Here is a 14694-nt window from a genome sequence, read left to right on the forward strand (position 1 = left end):
TTAATTACATACTGAGAATCAGGTGTGATTGTTGGCACAAAATAAACATGAGTTTACCTTAAGAGAAAAGTGCATAAAAACATGAGAAACTTCTTAAAACATACAGGTCCTTCTCAAAAAATTTGCATATTGTGATAAAGTGCAATATTTTCTGTAATGTACTGATAAACAGACTTTCATATATTTTAGATTCATTACACACAACTGAAGTAGTTCAAGCCTTTTATTGTTTTAATGATGATGATTTTGGCATACAGCTCATGAAAACCCAAAATTCCTATCTCAGAAAATTAGCATATTTCATGCGACCAATAAAAGAAAAGTGTTTTTGATACAAAAAAAAAAAGTCAACCTTCAAATAATTATGTTCAGTTATGCACTCAATACTTGGTCGGGAATCCTTTTGCAGAAATGACTGCTTCAATGCGGCGTGGCATGGAGGCAATCAGCCTGTGGCACTGCTGAGGTGTTATGGAGGCTAAGGATGCTTCGAAAGCGGCCTTAAGCTCATCCAGAGTGTTGGGTCTTGTGTCTCTCAACTTTCTCTTCACAATATCCCACAGATTCTCTATGGGGTTCAGGTCAGGAGAGTTGGCAGGCCAATTGAGCACAGTAATACCATGGTCAGTAAACCATTTACCAGTGGTTTTGGCACTGTGAGCAGGTGCCAGGTCGTGCTGAAAAATGAAATCTTCATCTCCATAAAGCTTGTCAGCAGATGGAAGCATGAAGTGCTCCAAAATCTCCTGATAGCTAGCTGCATTGACCCTGCCCTTGATAAAACACAGTGGACCAACACCAGCAGCTGACATGGCACCCCAGACCATCACTGACTGTGGGTACTTGACACTGGACTTCAGGCATTTTGGCGTTTCCCTCTCCCCAGTCTTCCTCCAGACTCTGGCACCTTGATTTCCGAATGACATGCAAAAGTTGCTTTCATCCAAAAAAAGTACCACTGAGCAACAGTCCAGTGCTGCTTCTCTGTAGCCCAGGTCAGGCGCTTCTGCCGCTGTTTCTGGTTCAAAAGTGGCTTGACCTGGGGAATGCGGCACCTGTAGCCCATTTCCTGCACACGCCTGTACACGGTTGCTCTGGATGTTTCTACTCCAGACTCAGTCCACTGCTTCTGCAGGTCCCCCAAGGTCTGGAATCGGTCCTTCTCCACAATCTTCCTCAGGGTCCGGTCACCTCTTCTCATTGTGCAGCGTTTTCTGCCACACTTTTTCCCTTCCCACAGACTTCCCACTGAGGTGCCTTGATACAGCACTCTGGGAACAGCCTATTCGTTCAGAAACTTCTTTCTGTGTCTTACCCTCTTGCTTGAGGGCGTCAATGATGGCCTTCTGGACAGCAGTCAGGTCGGCAGTCTTACCCATGATTGCGGTTTTGAGTAATGAACCAGGCTGCGAGTTTTTAAAAGGCTCAGGAATCTTTTGCAGGTGTTTAGAGTTAATTCGTTGATTCAGATGATTAGGTTAATAGCTCGTTTAGAGAACCTTTTCATGATATGCTCATTTTTTGAGATAGGAATTTGGGGTTTTCATGAGCTGTATGCCAAAATCATCAATATTAAAACAATGAAAGGCTTGAACTACTTCAGTTGTGTGTAATGAATGTAAAATATATGAAAGTCTAATGTTTATCAGTACATTACAGAAAATAATGAACTTTATCACAAAATCATAATTTTTTGAGAAGGACCTGTAATGTAGTTTTGTATGAAACTAAATAAAATAAAAAAAACATATATACATTTTACAAACTCCCACTATCAGTGGGCCCCACCCAGAATCATAATAAAATCTTTCTCCAAACAGACACAATGCAAGTGCATTGCTGTGTACATTTGTAAATACATGGATTATACTGTGTATCAGAAAGCAAGATTTAAGTGCACAGTTTCGCAGTGCTTTTAGCCTACAAAGATAAATATATCAGTAGTTTAAAAAAAAAAAAAAAAAAAGAAAAAAAACACAGATATTAGCATAACCCTTTCCATTTACATCACTGAAATAGGAGGGGAAAAAAAAAAAAAAAAAAAAAAAAAAAAAAAAAAGCTCCACAGCAACATTTGCTTTACACAAATAGAGTCACAACAGTTAGCTGCTCAGTCTCGTAAAGCCTGAGTAGAATTTGGTTAAAGGCGTGCTGGTGCTGAATAACTCTTTGGGTTTCCGCATGAGTCCGATTGCTTTCTACATTGCTACATCGGTTTTGGAAATGTGCTATGCTTGTCCTACAAAGTGAGAATCAGTAAATACTAAGGGACAGACTGACAGACAGAGAAGAGTGAAATGTTTCGCAATTTTTTTCCCCTCAAATTGTCCTCTTTTTGAAATGCTGACAGATATTGAAGGCTTACAGGGGAATGCTACACTTTCAAGACATAACAATAGCGCAGGGCACAGTAAAAAAACAAAAACAAAACACGCACAAACAATAATCACATCTGGGTTACATCGAGTGGGAAGCATGGTTTTTTTTTTTGTTGTTTTTTTTTTAACGAAAGCACTTCAGCACACACACCAATAGGGAGTGCACATCCTTGATAAGGACCTGATTGCATAGTTGTTGTTTTTTGTTTTTGTTTTTTTTTTGGGGGGGGGGGGGGGTTGCTCTCGGGTCTGGATGGCAGCCAGGCCCGCTCCCCAGTGGCAAGACATATTGCAAGATTTAGTGGAAGAGAAAAGTGAGACGCTGCTTCGGCAAATCCACTATTTAACTCTATATAGTCATTCCCAGTGTTATTAATTCCATTATCAGTGCTCCTTCTGATGGCACAGACAGAAAGCTGACAAGGAAAACAGATTCCCTTTTGCCGACAAACAACCAGGGGAGCCGGCACCTTAGATTCTTGGATAGAAAGGGTTCCTGCACACAGCACGAAAAGGTTGATTTGCATAAAACCAGAGAAAACTGTGTGTTCTGTATGAATGAAACAAAGGCATTGTTGGCATTTTCCCCAATCATCCTACTTTATTTAATTCTTGAGATTTTATCCTTCCCTCCTTCATAACGAGGTTCTCTGTAACAGTGTGGGAGGCATTAATCTAACTCTCCACAGCATTCAGAGAGCTATTTACAATCTAAAGTGAAAGCCTTTCAAGAAGAGGGGATTGGAAAACATCATCATTCATGGTGGTTGATTAATTTGTGGCAGTGCAGGAAGGTTTTAGCACTAGCCATTTCCACTTGTTTCAGGGGTTTTCCCCCCCTCTCCTCTTGTAACTGGAAGTTAAGAAGACAGTGAACGGGTTTTTATCTTCCTATTTTGTTGCCTCCTGTCATTCCTAATGGGCCAGGAAGAGAAAATGTGACACAAGTGAATAGGAATGAACGTGAGGCCGGCTTAGGCTGGATTAGTGTGGTTTGTCTCACTCAACGACCATTTCACATAGACGGGTCTCTCAGAGTTACACTGCATAGTCGTTGGGAATAATTTCTTGTCTCAGGAATTAAAGGGGAGGAAAAAAAAAAAAAAAAAAAAAAAAAAAAAAAAAAATCAGGGAGTTCTGACTGTGCTAAATTATCCCTTTCAACAAAAGGGAGCTTTAAGCCACATTCACTGGCTTTGATTTGGATTCCTCAAATAGAATCCAATTAGAAGGTTTGACTGCGTTCCAAAAGTCCCAGGCTAAATTATGTGTATGTACAGAACAAATGACTGGGACAAACACAAAAGTATACAAAAAACAAACAAACAAAAAACATACTGCATATGCTACACATGTATAGGAGGTTATGTGGGAGGGAGGAATGAATTGAACATTCAGAAGCAGGCTGTTGTTCCAAGAAGTCTAGCTGTCCTGAGTCAAAGAGTAGGAGATAACATTTCCTGATGCATCGACCTCTCTTGCCTGTGTGTTATAGGGCTTGTAGCTGTAGACCAGGAACTAGACGGACCCTTTGTGGTCCTGTTCTATTGGCACAGAGTAGATCCTGAGGAGAGACAGAGTAAGAGAGCGAGAGAGAGAGAGAGAAGAGACCACAGGAGGGGGTGAGGTGAAGCAGGTTAAAAGCAAAATTTCACCTTTAAAGGTATTTTTAGAAAACGTCTGGAGATGCACAAGAAGCGTCTCTGTGTGGCGGAGCTCAGGAAACGGCATGTCTGCTGAGTGCTACAGGGCTTTGACAGGTGCACAGTGACTGCATCACCTCAGAACACAGCTCATCCCCAGGTGGGACTTATAAACCTGGCAAGGCACTGTTGATCCAACAAGCTAGAGGTTGCTGTGTGATTAAGCCTCTTTTCAACAGAGCGATCAGTCAGCACCAAACACTGCCAGAGCTGACTGCAGCCCCAGGAGGCAGCCAGTAATCCTGCAGAGGAATTTAACCCTTGCACATCGACTTGGGGATCCGCTCTGCGACAGCTGTTCGCTGCTGCTTTAAAGATCTTTGAAGCCTGATTTGACCTCCATGACCCCTCTGACCCAACCTGCACATCACATTACATAACACCTCCAGGACAAAAGAAATTGATTACACTGCAAAATGTTCTCCAACAGAGGAGGACAAAAAAAACAAAAAAAAAAAACCAAAAAAAAAAAAAAAACCAAAACAACAGAGAGAGTCTCTCAGTTTAACTGGTTTAGGCTGTTCTGCTGTCTGATTGCCGTTGGCCAACTGTTGTCATTGAGTCAGTCTCATGTTTACCCCATTGCGTTATTTCTGACTAGAGGTGTCTACTTAGGCCTCAGCTCATGAGGTAAGCTTTTGAACAGGTTAAGTCCTGTCCCATTCGGTCATATAGACCCAGGGGCCCTGCCTTAAGGTTATTGTTTGATTGCTAAAAAGGTAAGGTGTGGTGTGTTCCCTGGTGGTGGCGTAGGACTCAGACTGTGTTACTAATTGCTGTGCAAGTCCAGACAGGCTCAAATGGGTGGATGCAGCTTACAATTTTGTTTTTTCTCTAGTTTTCAAGCTGACGAGTTGGATTAAATGGGACAAATCGGCAAGGGAGCCAGAAAGGCTGTTACCCATCCGACTGGTTTTGTTACTCGAAGGCCGACTTAGCGTAAAGAAAAACATGAATTTTTAAAAACGCTGCCACAGTATGCACAACGGACATAAGGAGAATATGCATACAGCGTTTTTCTTGAGCACTGAAGTACATAAAAGATGCAAAGAAAATAGTCAGAAAATGGTCTAATTCTTACCCCTGCTCCTGCTGCTGCTGCATCTTGCGCTTCACTATCAATATGGCTGCAAGTAAACGAAGAAAAAAAAAAAGAAAGAAAACAAATAAGGTCAACGCTCCACAAGAGAAAAGTTCACATTTGTTTAAGAATTAAAAGCTTCACAAAGCACACAGAAACCATGCTGACTCCAGCCAAGCACTGGAGGGCTTTAAAGGAATATATTTGTCACCTGTGGAAATGCAAAAGGCTTTATTTCAAGGAAACGTAGAGTACTTACTGACAACTGCTGCGACCGAAAGAGCCAACACCACCCCCGCTATAACTATTATAATCATGTAGCCCTCATCTGAAAGACAAAAAAAAAAAAAAAAAAAAAAAAAAGGAATCAGCACGTTGACATTATGAATCACTTGCAAATGTTGACATTTAAAATCATTTTCATACATTACTATATATAAATAATTACAATTCAGATACTTCTTACCACTGTTGCCCTCCACACCAGTGGTTTTGCCTGGCCCAGCATTTAGATTCAGATTGGTTGAAGCTTTTGGAAAGTTACAAAGAGAAATGTCAAAATGTCCACATGCGCGCACACACAAACACACACACACTTTCCTTCACAAATGAAATTTCCCTAATTTATCTGCACATTTTGACTCGTGTGCTGCTTGAGAAATTTAAATGCACTTTAAAGGAAATGAACAAAAGATTTAAGCCTATGTACGCGTGTCTACAAGGAGAGGAAAAGAGTACTTGGGGCTTCAAAAAGAATTGTAGCCATTTTCAGAAATGCTGCTTCTCCACTTGGCAGGCAGGCCGTTGTAAACAGATCTGTAAGTCTATCAAATGTCTATCAAAGTGAAGATGAGGAGTGACGGAAAAGCGGATGGTGAGAGAATGAGAATGCCAGTGTTGATTAGCTGACCGACAGGATGACGGAGATGTTGACGTGTTCATTGGCCTTTCAGCACAATCCACAGGGCCCCCTCTACAGAGCTAATTGATTCTATTCAGGCCGTAATGGTTGAGGGGAGCTAAAAGCCAACTGGGGCCACAGCTTAGTGGAGTAGAACAACCTATATACTATACAGACTTAGTGACAATAACAGAGGCCATAACCTTCATATACCGGTTTCTGTGCAGCTGTCAGTATAGTGCATGTGTATGAAATAGAGACTACACAGAGTAGGGCAACAAACTCACCATGTTCCACATAATCCTCGTCATCTGGGTCTGCGGGGGGGGGGGGGGGAAAAAAAGGGGGGGGACAAATGAGACGTCTGTTCAGTCAGTGCAGAAATGCAGGTTCTCACTATGACCGCCTTCTTATATTAACAGTGTAAGAGTTCTTAAATTGTACAACAGTGAGGATACAGACAACACTTTGAATCTTTTAGCAACACTATTGATCGTGGTTGTGGTGGTGATAAGGGGTGGGAATATAAAATCAGTTTGAGGCCAAGAGGAAAAAATGAAAACTATAAACAAGAATCAATATTGTACACAGGGAAGCTAAACCTTATGAGAACACTAAACAATAAGACTGCAAAAAAGAACAACACGGCCTTAAAAACAACTTCAACTGTGAGCAAATAATAAAACTCTAAATGAGGAAGAAGAGCTTTAAGTGGTAGCCACCATACAACAATTACCAGGAGTGGAGATAGATATGGAAATTTATAACCCACCATTACACACGGGGCTGATTTATACAGCTATATCATGTTTTTAATGATATTCTATTTCATATCATATTTCTATTTTACAAGGGGGGAATGAATAAATAAATAAATCAATAAATCACTTGTTCCCTCTGACTACGCTTACCCGGAGTCAAAACAAGGATCAACACTTAGGCGACAACGACAGCACATGAAAAACACGTTGAAGCAGCTAAATGACTTCAGAATATTTAAGCCTAGTAATTCTTCTCAAAACACATTAATAGGCCATTCACCGTCATGCATGGGTGTGGTCGGCCTGCTGATCCGAGCGCTTAATTCTAAGTAAAATGAATTAATGTGTCAGACTGATTCCTAAAGTGACAGGCTGCAAAAAACAATTTGTTCCATAGGCGATGCAGTAAAAGTACTACTGGACAAAATATGGCTTACATACCATCAGCTGATCCTTCAAGTTCTGAAGAGTTAAATGCTTGCAGAGCTGAAACAGTGAGATACACATTTTCAAACATTTTATTATTCAAAACAGTTATTGGTGATATCAAAGGAGGCATTCAGCGTGTAGCACGCAGATGAAGACTCAGTCGGTTTAACTGGATATTTGTACTTCATGTACGTCACAGTCTCCTGTTCATTTATGACATCTTCCATATCAAAGAAAGCACAGCCATGGGCTTGCTGCTATAAACTTCATGCATGTTTTTATTACTTATTATTGTTCAAGTGTGTCCAATAGGCAGAAAAAAAAAAAGAAAGAAAATCAACAGTGACTGCACGCATTAACCTTGTTGAGGATGACACAGACACATACACATATGCAGGTAGTTGAGGAAAACAGGAGCTGGCACAGGGATGCATAGACCCTGATTAGATGCTTATCACCTGAAAGAGTCAAAGATATGAGAACTTACCAGCAGCAGAAGCTGGCAGAAGTAGCAGCAGACATAGACACAGCAATCGCATCATCTTCAAATGCTGCAGGGGAAAAGAAAAAAAAGACACGAAGTTAAAAATATCTGCTATTAATATTCAGTCACTGATATGTGTGAAATGTTGGTGTTTTTTGGTTTAGAGACTGAGTGAGATTGAAAGCTGAAGCGCTGTCTATTACTGGGGTCTTGCCTGGCATTCTGAGTGCTGCTAGTCAGTGGAAAACTACAAATTTTGAGGCAGGCAGTTCTTGCGCTACTTTAACAAGTTTTAAAGGCATGCGTGCATAACTAGATTGTAATCCTAGATGGGTGGTGTCAACAGGCGTTCCCCCCTCATGATACCCAACAGAAGGAAGAAAAAAAAAAAAAAACAAAAAAAAAAAAAACCCAACGTTCTAACGATTCTGACACACTCAGCTAGCAACAAGTGCCTATTCAACATTTTCCAACCCTCATGCAAAGCCTTTGGACCAAGGCAAGAAAACAAGATTGAGCAAGAAAGGTGTCCAGGAAGAGGTTCACTGACAAAACAAAAAGGAAACTGTGGAGATACAGAAAATTATTTTACTGCTACAATACAACATTGCATTAATAATATATCCCACAGCCTTGATATTGCATTGAAGATGTTTATTAAAGCTATTGCCACCACTTTAACCTTTTTATTACAGATGCAGCTATAATTATTTTATACACATTGCATGTTTGTGCTCATTCAGTGTTGATGCTCAGTCTATTAAAGACGGTTTTAAGCTTTGTGAAGCGCTATGTCTTCACAATCTATTGTGTAGGTGACTTGGAGCATAGAAGGATAAACAGCATACACGCTTACAACACACATATAATCCAGAAACCTGCCAGGCCAAAGGCCCGAAATTCATTTAGCTTCTAACTGCATTTCAGTTTGCTTAGTAACAGATGGCAGAAGACCAGTTAAGAAAAGGACAAGCCCTTAGAGACCATATAGACTTGAAATTTATTGCCATGTATGGAAGGTGTTATAGAAAGAGGAACTTCTGTGTAACATTTACTGTAATCGATGTATTTGATGTGTAATTGACGCAAGAAGGGGCGTGAACCCTGATGTTAGAAAATCATTTTCAAGTGTATTCTTAGCAGGAGACGTGTGCTGATGTGATACTACATACTTGCTGCGTGTGTTTTAATAAACTCATTGTTTGATTGCACTCTCCTGGGCCTCTGTTGGTTTGTTTCATTGCTCAACATTTTCAAACTCGTGACAAAACTAATAAATGTATTTCTTATTTATTTAGTGCATCCTGCCAAGCATTAAGTTACTATTGTCATCCTAATTGGAGGGGGAAACAAATATGAGCTCAGTTTAATTTCATTTCCTTCTACCTTAATCTGGTCATTGACACCGAGTGACAAATACATTTTCCATGATGGTGTTCTTGTTTTTTTTGTATGGTACGTTGTTATTTTTGAGGAGGAGAAAAAAAAAACATCCATGTCGGAACTTCCTCATGGCAGAGGGCCCAAAAACAAACGCCATCTCTATTCCCTTTTAAAACCATGTAGATGTGAAACGCAGGTGTTCTTGACGTGCCAAACAAAGCCCCAGCTGTGTCCAACACAAAGTGGATGCAGATATTTTTAAGTGGAAAAACCATGAGAATGACCTTTCTCCCACTCAGTGTCCCGGATGTAGCCTTCATGGCGCGGTTCAGTCACTCAAAAATTGGCATGCGGTCAGGAACCAATAGTCATTCATGCAGCGTTTAATACTGTACACAGAAACACTGCAGTTCTCCCACTGACCTTTGTGTCACATGTTACACAGTAGGCGCCCCTTCATTGTTAGCCTTCCCCATTGTGTGCTTATTTCCTTAGCTGTGAGGGAAGAACTGAGGTGACCTGCATTGTGAAGGTGTAGATTATGAAACACTAAGGGGCGCCTACCCCAGCACTTAGTCACTTACTATATCCTACACTAGCACAATTTAAGGAAGTAGTCCACGATGATCTCTGATTAGTAGCACCAATTCCAAATATGGTGAATGAAAGTGAATAAGATGCAGGGGCAATAAGAAACGGGATTAGCAGACATCACTTCTTTATGCAATACGGTTTTGGACAGATTAATGAGAGATCTACCCAACACTTAATTCTGCCATGTATAATCTCATCTATAAATACTGTTATGCCAGTCGAAAACTGTAGACTCTCATGCGAGACAAATATCTATAATGTAGGGCAGCATCATGAAGTATTTGGGCTGATTATATTGGAAAAGAGATGTTAATCATAAAACTGATTTGAGCGGGAGTGTGCTGTGTGCAGGCCTCTTAAACAGCTGAAGAAAATCTCCAAACGCAGCCAACCTAAAAAGCTGCAAATACAATCCCCTTCTGTGTATCCAATTTGCTTTTCAGAGTCGCACTGGGCAAAATAATAAGCTGATCCAATTTGGAAATATTTATCATCCCAGTCCACTGCTTCTCTATCAAAACAGCTCCTGAATAATATTTACCCCATTTTCCCCTCCTTTTTTCAAATTGGGTAATATATTCTTGCATATCTGAATTACAACTGAATTTGCTCTTTTACACCACACCCAATTTGCCACATATAATAACCAGGGGATAGCTTGTAAAGTGCATATGCCAGCTGCCGTCTGGCTACAGGCGCAAAGATCGTAGACAATAAATGAAGAAATCAACAAATCATCAAAGTACAGTGCGGTGCTGCATGACAGGCATATACACTGTGCTGCTGATGCTGCAGGGGGAATATGTCTTGGTTTTGTTTTAGTTCCCCTAATGCAGTTTGACAGGATTAACCCTGAACATCATACCTGTCTAGCCACATTAGCAGACCTAAGAGCACCAAAAATCTTGTTTACCAGAGTTAATTTGGAACAAATGTTTTTGACTCCTTCCAACCCATCCAATTTCATCTGTAACAGCGAAACAGATGCACAAACAGAAGTTTAGTGCAAGTACATAAACTTAACTGCAGTGGCGACCATCTCTTATCTGCTCACACAGATAACAGCCCTCTGCTCGCTCCACTGTGCACCCTGACAAGGCTCTGATACGAACGATAACAATCAAAATGGGCAAAAATATCAGAATTTCTTCCATGTAAAAGTGTTAACAGGAAACCAAATACAAGAAAAACTGAACGATAGGACACAACTGCAACGAAAAAGGAAAAAAAAAAACAAACTTTACCATCATTCTGATAATGTGTCATAGCTTAAACCAACTTGGTATATGAGAGCGTGCGTGGAAGAGGAAAGACACTGAGATTGCTCGTTATTCTTCCCCATTTATTTTCCCAAAAGTGGATGCTTATTCTGGTTCGGCGAAGACTGAAAATATTTTTATTGAAATGTTTACTCAGCTCTGCCAACGGTGCAGCAGCTGTTTATCTAAGTGAAGTTGATGCAGTTCCTTTTTTCCTCCCCCCTCCCTTCTATAGCATACTGCAGTCCCACTGGACCACAAACAAAGTGACAATGAAAGTAATGATAAAAGAAAAAGAATCAAATAAAGCAAAACTCACAATAACTCAGTCGGTTCCGTGCATACCAGTGAGAAATCCACTACGGGCAGACAACAAGTATGACAACTACACAGCTATTTCCAATACAGTGTTAGACTGTGGGTGACTTCTTGAGCATCAGGTCGTACAGCTAAGAGTAAAACAACTAAGAGGATATGAGTGTGTGACTGGCTGTGGGGCTCCGCCGTCTTAGAGACTCATATCCTGTATTTGGCCTCCCTTTCTGCCTGTGTTTGTGCGCAAAAACATAAAACCGGTTAGCACCCAGTGGAATGAGCAGGTATAATTCCACAGCTGCACAAAAAAAATGTTTAAAAAAAAAAAAAAAAAAAAAAAAATGCAGGTGCATTTTAACCTTTGCTCTGACCAGGGCATCAACAACCTGAATAAGGACAAACAGTACACCGGGCACATACTCTTCAGCTTTACTTTTATCTGATGGAGATAAAGCTGTTGTTCTGTTTTGTTAACACTATCACAAGACCTATCCTGGTCACATCGAGGGTTTTCAAAATCCAACCTATCTGAAATGCATTGTCAGGAAACAAGCAACACAAAATCTCTCTCTTACAGTCTTCTTTTTTTTGTGAGCAAAAACTTTCTGCAAGATCAAGATTTGATACCTGTGCTCTACCTCTGACAAGCCCTGCAAGCAACCTGATTAAGAACAGTGGGGAAAAGACACTGTTATTTGTTTGCAGATTAATTTTTAAGACAAAAAAATAGATTCACTCGCACTGGTATGAAAGCAGCACACAGAGAAAGTGAGGTAAGGGGTGCTGAGGTGTCCCAAGAAAGGAAAAAAGAAATCAAACTTTCTTTTTTTTTGAAAAGCACCTGTTTCTTTATGGAAGAAGCCTGCTGATTTGAACTGATGATAAAATTACAGTACTGATGCTGACTCACTGCGTGATCAGCTACTGTTAAGAGTCAAGTATGTCTCAATCAACATCTAAAAAAATAAAAACAAAAGAAATAATAATAATTAAAATGACAGGTATACAACAATCTACACGAACTTAGCAAAGATAATAAGACTGTGAAGCTGGCTGATTTCCTGTAGTATTTGAATACTAAAAATCGCACCTTGTGAAACGTTTAAAAATCCAGTGACCTACCAATGCGAGAGACAGACCATTTCAAAACACACACTCCGACTGTGGAATATGGAGGGGTTCTTGTAATAATATCCTTGTGTATCCCTTAAAGTGACGGACTCACGGCAGACGTCTACCGATCAGATGAGTAAATCGCGGGGGCCGAGTGTGTAACAGGAAACCCTTTTCTGCTGTGTAGGCCACGATCACGGCAAGCTTCTTCTTTTCTCTCTCAGTCTCCCTGACCTACAAGGGGGATTCACTGTCAACTCATTTAGAGCTAAACTACTAGCTGAACACTTGGAGTTTTAGTTGGCGGAAAGCACCTTCGCCTCTCTTGTTCTTGTTCCTCAGAGCTGTCAAGAAGTGAGTTTCCTGAAAACGAGTGGGGGTTAAACGTAATGTGGCAAAGAAGAACTTGCCCCCGGTTTGGTAATGATGGTTTTGTTTAAACTGAAACTAAAAGCTGCAACGGGAGGGGAGCGAAAACAAAACACTTACAGCACTTATGATCCGACAGGTAGTTGGCTGGAGTTATTCAGCCACTGATTACGACCACACGCGCGCGGCTGATTGACAGCCTCGCGCGCGCCACTGCACCAAGCACAGGTGTGTTAGCTCAGCCTGAATCTAAGCTTTTCCTCGTCCAGTTGTATGTTGCATAAGCTTTATTGTTTTGTTTTTTAAAGGAAAATCGCTAATATCTCAATGTGTTTAAATTCACTTTATACTTTTGCACCAGTTGGCGCCACCTGGTTTGATAGTGCTCGGCTGTACTTAACAATCATTCAAAGGTCGCTTGTGCGAAAAGTTACAGTCTGCCTGTTGTTTTTATTTTTAGCAGGCTAGTGCTTCGTTTACTTAAGGTTTAGCTTGCAGTAGCTGTTTTGCTTACACTTCTGTTGCCTCCCTTGAGTCATTTGTCTAGATTTGAATGACCAGTTCCCTCAGAAATTAAAAAAAAAAAAAAAAAAAGTAATATTTAAAAAAGAAAAGAAACGGAAGTCGTATTAACTGGTGTCCCGATGAGAACGCTTTGTTTTATACGCTTGACTTGTACTTTAAAAACAGAGCCACCACACCGATAAGCAGTTTGCATTTCTTACCATAATAATGCTAAAAAAAATAATAATAGCAACAATTTGAGTTTCATTACGTTTCCCAGCTATTTGCAATAAAAAGGCATACAGTACAAAAGTATGCAGGGAGCTAACATGTAGGGAACAAATGTGCAATTTCAGTAAGCAAAACTCAGGTAGAATATTGGCTGCGAGGTGAACTTACATTTAAATGAGTTGTTCAGTTGTTTCGATACTCTGCTGGTATGTTGTTGCTCGCTCTCCAAGATCCTTGTTATCATGGAAACTGCCAGAGTGTGTGCACATTAATACAGGTGTAGTCAGCCAACAAACTTCGTCATTGGCTGCTGAGCTTGTGGAAATTTGACACCACTTATCTTATCTGTTCTACAACTTGACTTGCTATGCAGATTGTGAAACTTGCTCGGTGCTCCAAGTGAATAGGAGTACAGTGATCACATTAGCGCCAGTGTGTTGTTTGTGCTCATAAAATCATCTGCTGCTGTCAGGGTAGTTCATCTTTGTTTCTTAATCGTGTTATTGTTTCCTCCATGTGCATGTTTCCTGCAGCTGGGACGCAGGAGCATATTCAAATGTTTATTATTGAATCTAAAGTGTAATTCAATTTTATGTTCTCCTCTGCAGGCCTGTCAGAAGCCAGTAGCTATTGGTAGTGAGTTTTCTGTTCATTCTTCTCCCCTCATAATGACCCTGCAGCCTGCCATTGCCAAAGGGAATGACCAACAATGACTTCTACCACATTCCCAGTGTGACATTTCTCCGTGGCCTGTCACAGCCCTGTTAGCATTTTGTATCTGGACTGATTGCAACAACAGCTTACTTCGTGACGTGTCCTCCTGCAGGACTAACTATCCTATTAGTGCTCGCTTTCCTAACTAGACTGCTGCCAGCTCATTGGTGATCACTAGCTCAGGTCTCACATTAGTGTCCTTAAACTGCTGGGATCGTGCAGATCTTTAATCCTGTCTCCCTTTACGACAGTGCTCTTCATGTGATTGCCTCTTTTTCTCATAGGTCAATACTGACTTTAGACAGTTGTCTAAAGTATGGCTTTTGTCCAGTGGCTGCAAAGAAACCAGGGAAGGTTTAATGGATCATGGATCATGACATGGATCACCTGCAGTTAATGTTCCAGATGAGCATGGGGAAGAATGTGATATGAAGTGACACAGAGCAAATGGCCTTCACAAGAAGCATGTGGCCCA

The 14694-nt window shown here is 40.7% G+C and overlaps 1 protein-coding gene across 4 annotated transcripts; it reads right to left on the minus strand.

Annotated features, from left to right (window-relative positions):
• Nucleotides 1-1241: 1241 nt before the first annotated feature.
• On the minus strand, nucleotides 1242-13802 carry si:dkey-262k9.2. 4 transcript variants are annotated; one of them, XM_040029506.1, is made up of 8 exons: nucleotides 13674-13802; nucleotides 7741-7804; nucleotides 7266-7310; nucleotides 6351-6380; nucleotides 5629-5694; nucleotides 5422-5490; nucleotides 5163-5208; nucleotides 1242-3942 (listed from the first exon to the last, which is right to left on the minus strand). In XM_040029506.1, exons 2-8 carry the CDS (start codon nucleotides 7793-7795, stop codon nucleotides 3897-3899), a joined length of 357 nt encoding a protein of 118 aa, XP_039885440.1. In that variant the 5' UTR covers nucleotides 7796-7804; nucleotides 13674-13802; the 3' UTR covers nucleotides 1242-3896. The 4 variants fall into 4 exon arrangements, with proteins under 4 accessions (XP_039885440.1, XP_039885443.1, XP_039885442.1 ...); XM_040029509.1 differs by having other exon boundaries at nucleotides 5629-5691; nucleotides 13674-13801; XM_040029508.1 differs by lacking the exon at nucleotides 13674-13802 and adding an exon at nucleotides 12411-13665.
• Between the last annotated feature and the right edge of the window lie 892 nt (nucleotides 13803-14694).

Source organism: Simochromis diagramma, unplaced genomic scaffold (genome assembly GCF_900408965.1).
Source record: "Simochromis diagramma unplaced genomic scaffold, fSimDia1.1 OVJJ01000361.1, whole genome shotgun sequence".
NCBI lineage: Eukaryota > Metazoa > Chordata > Actinopteri > Cichliformes > Cichlidae > Simochromis > Simochromis diagramma.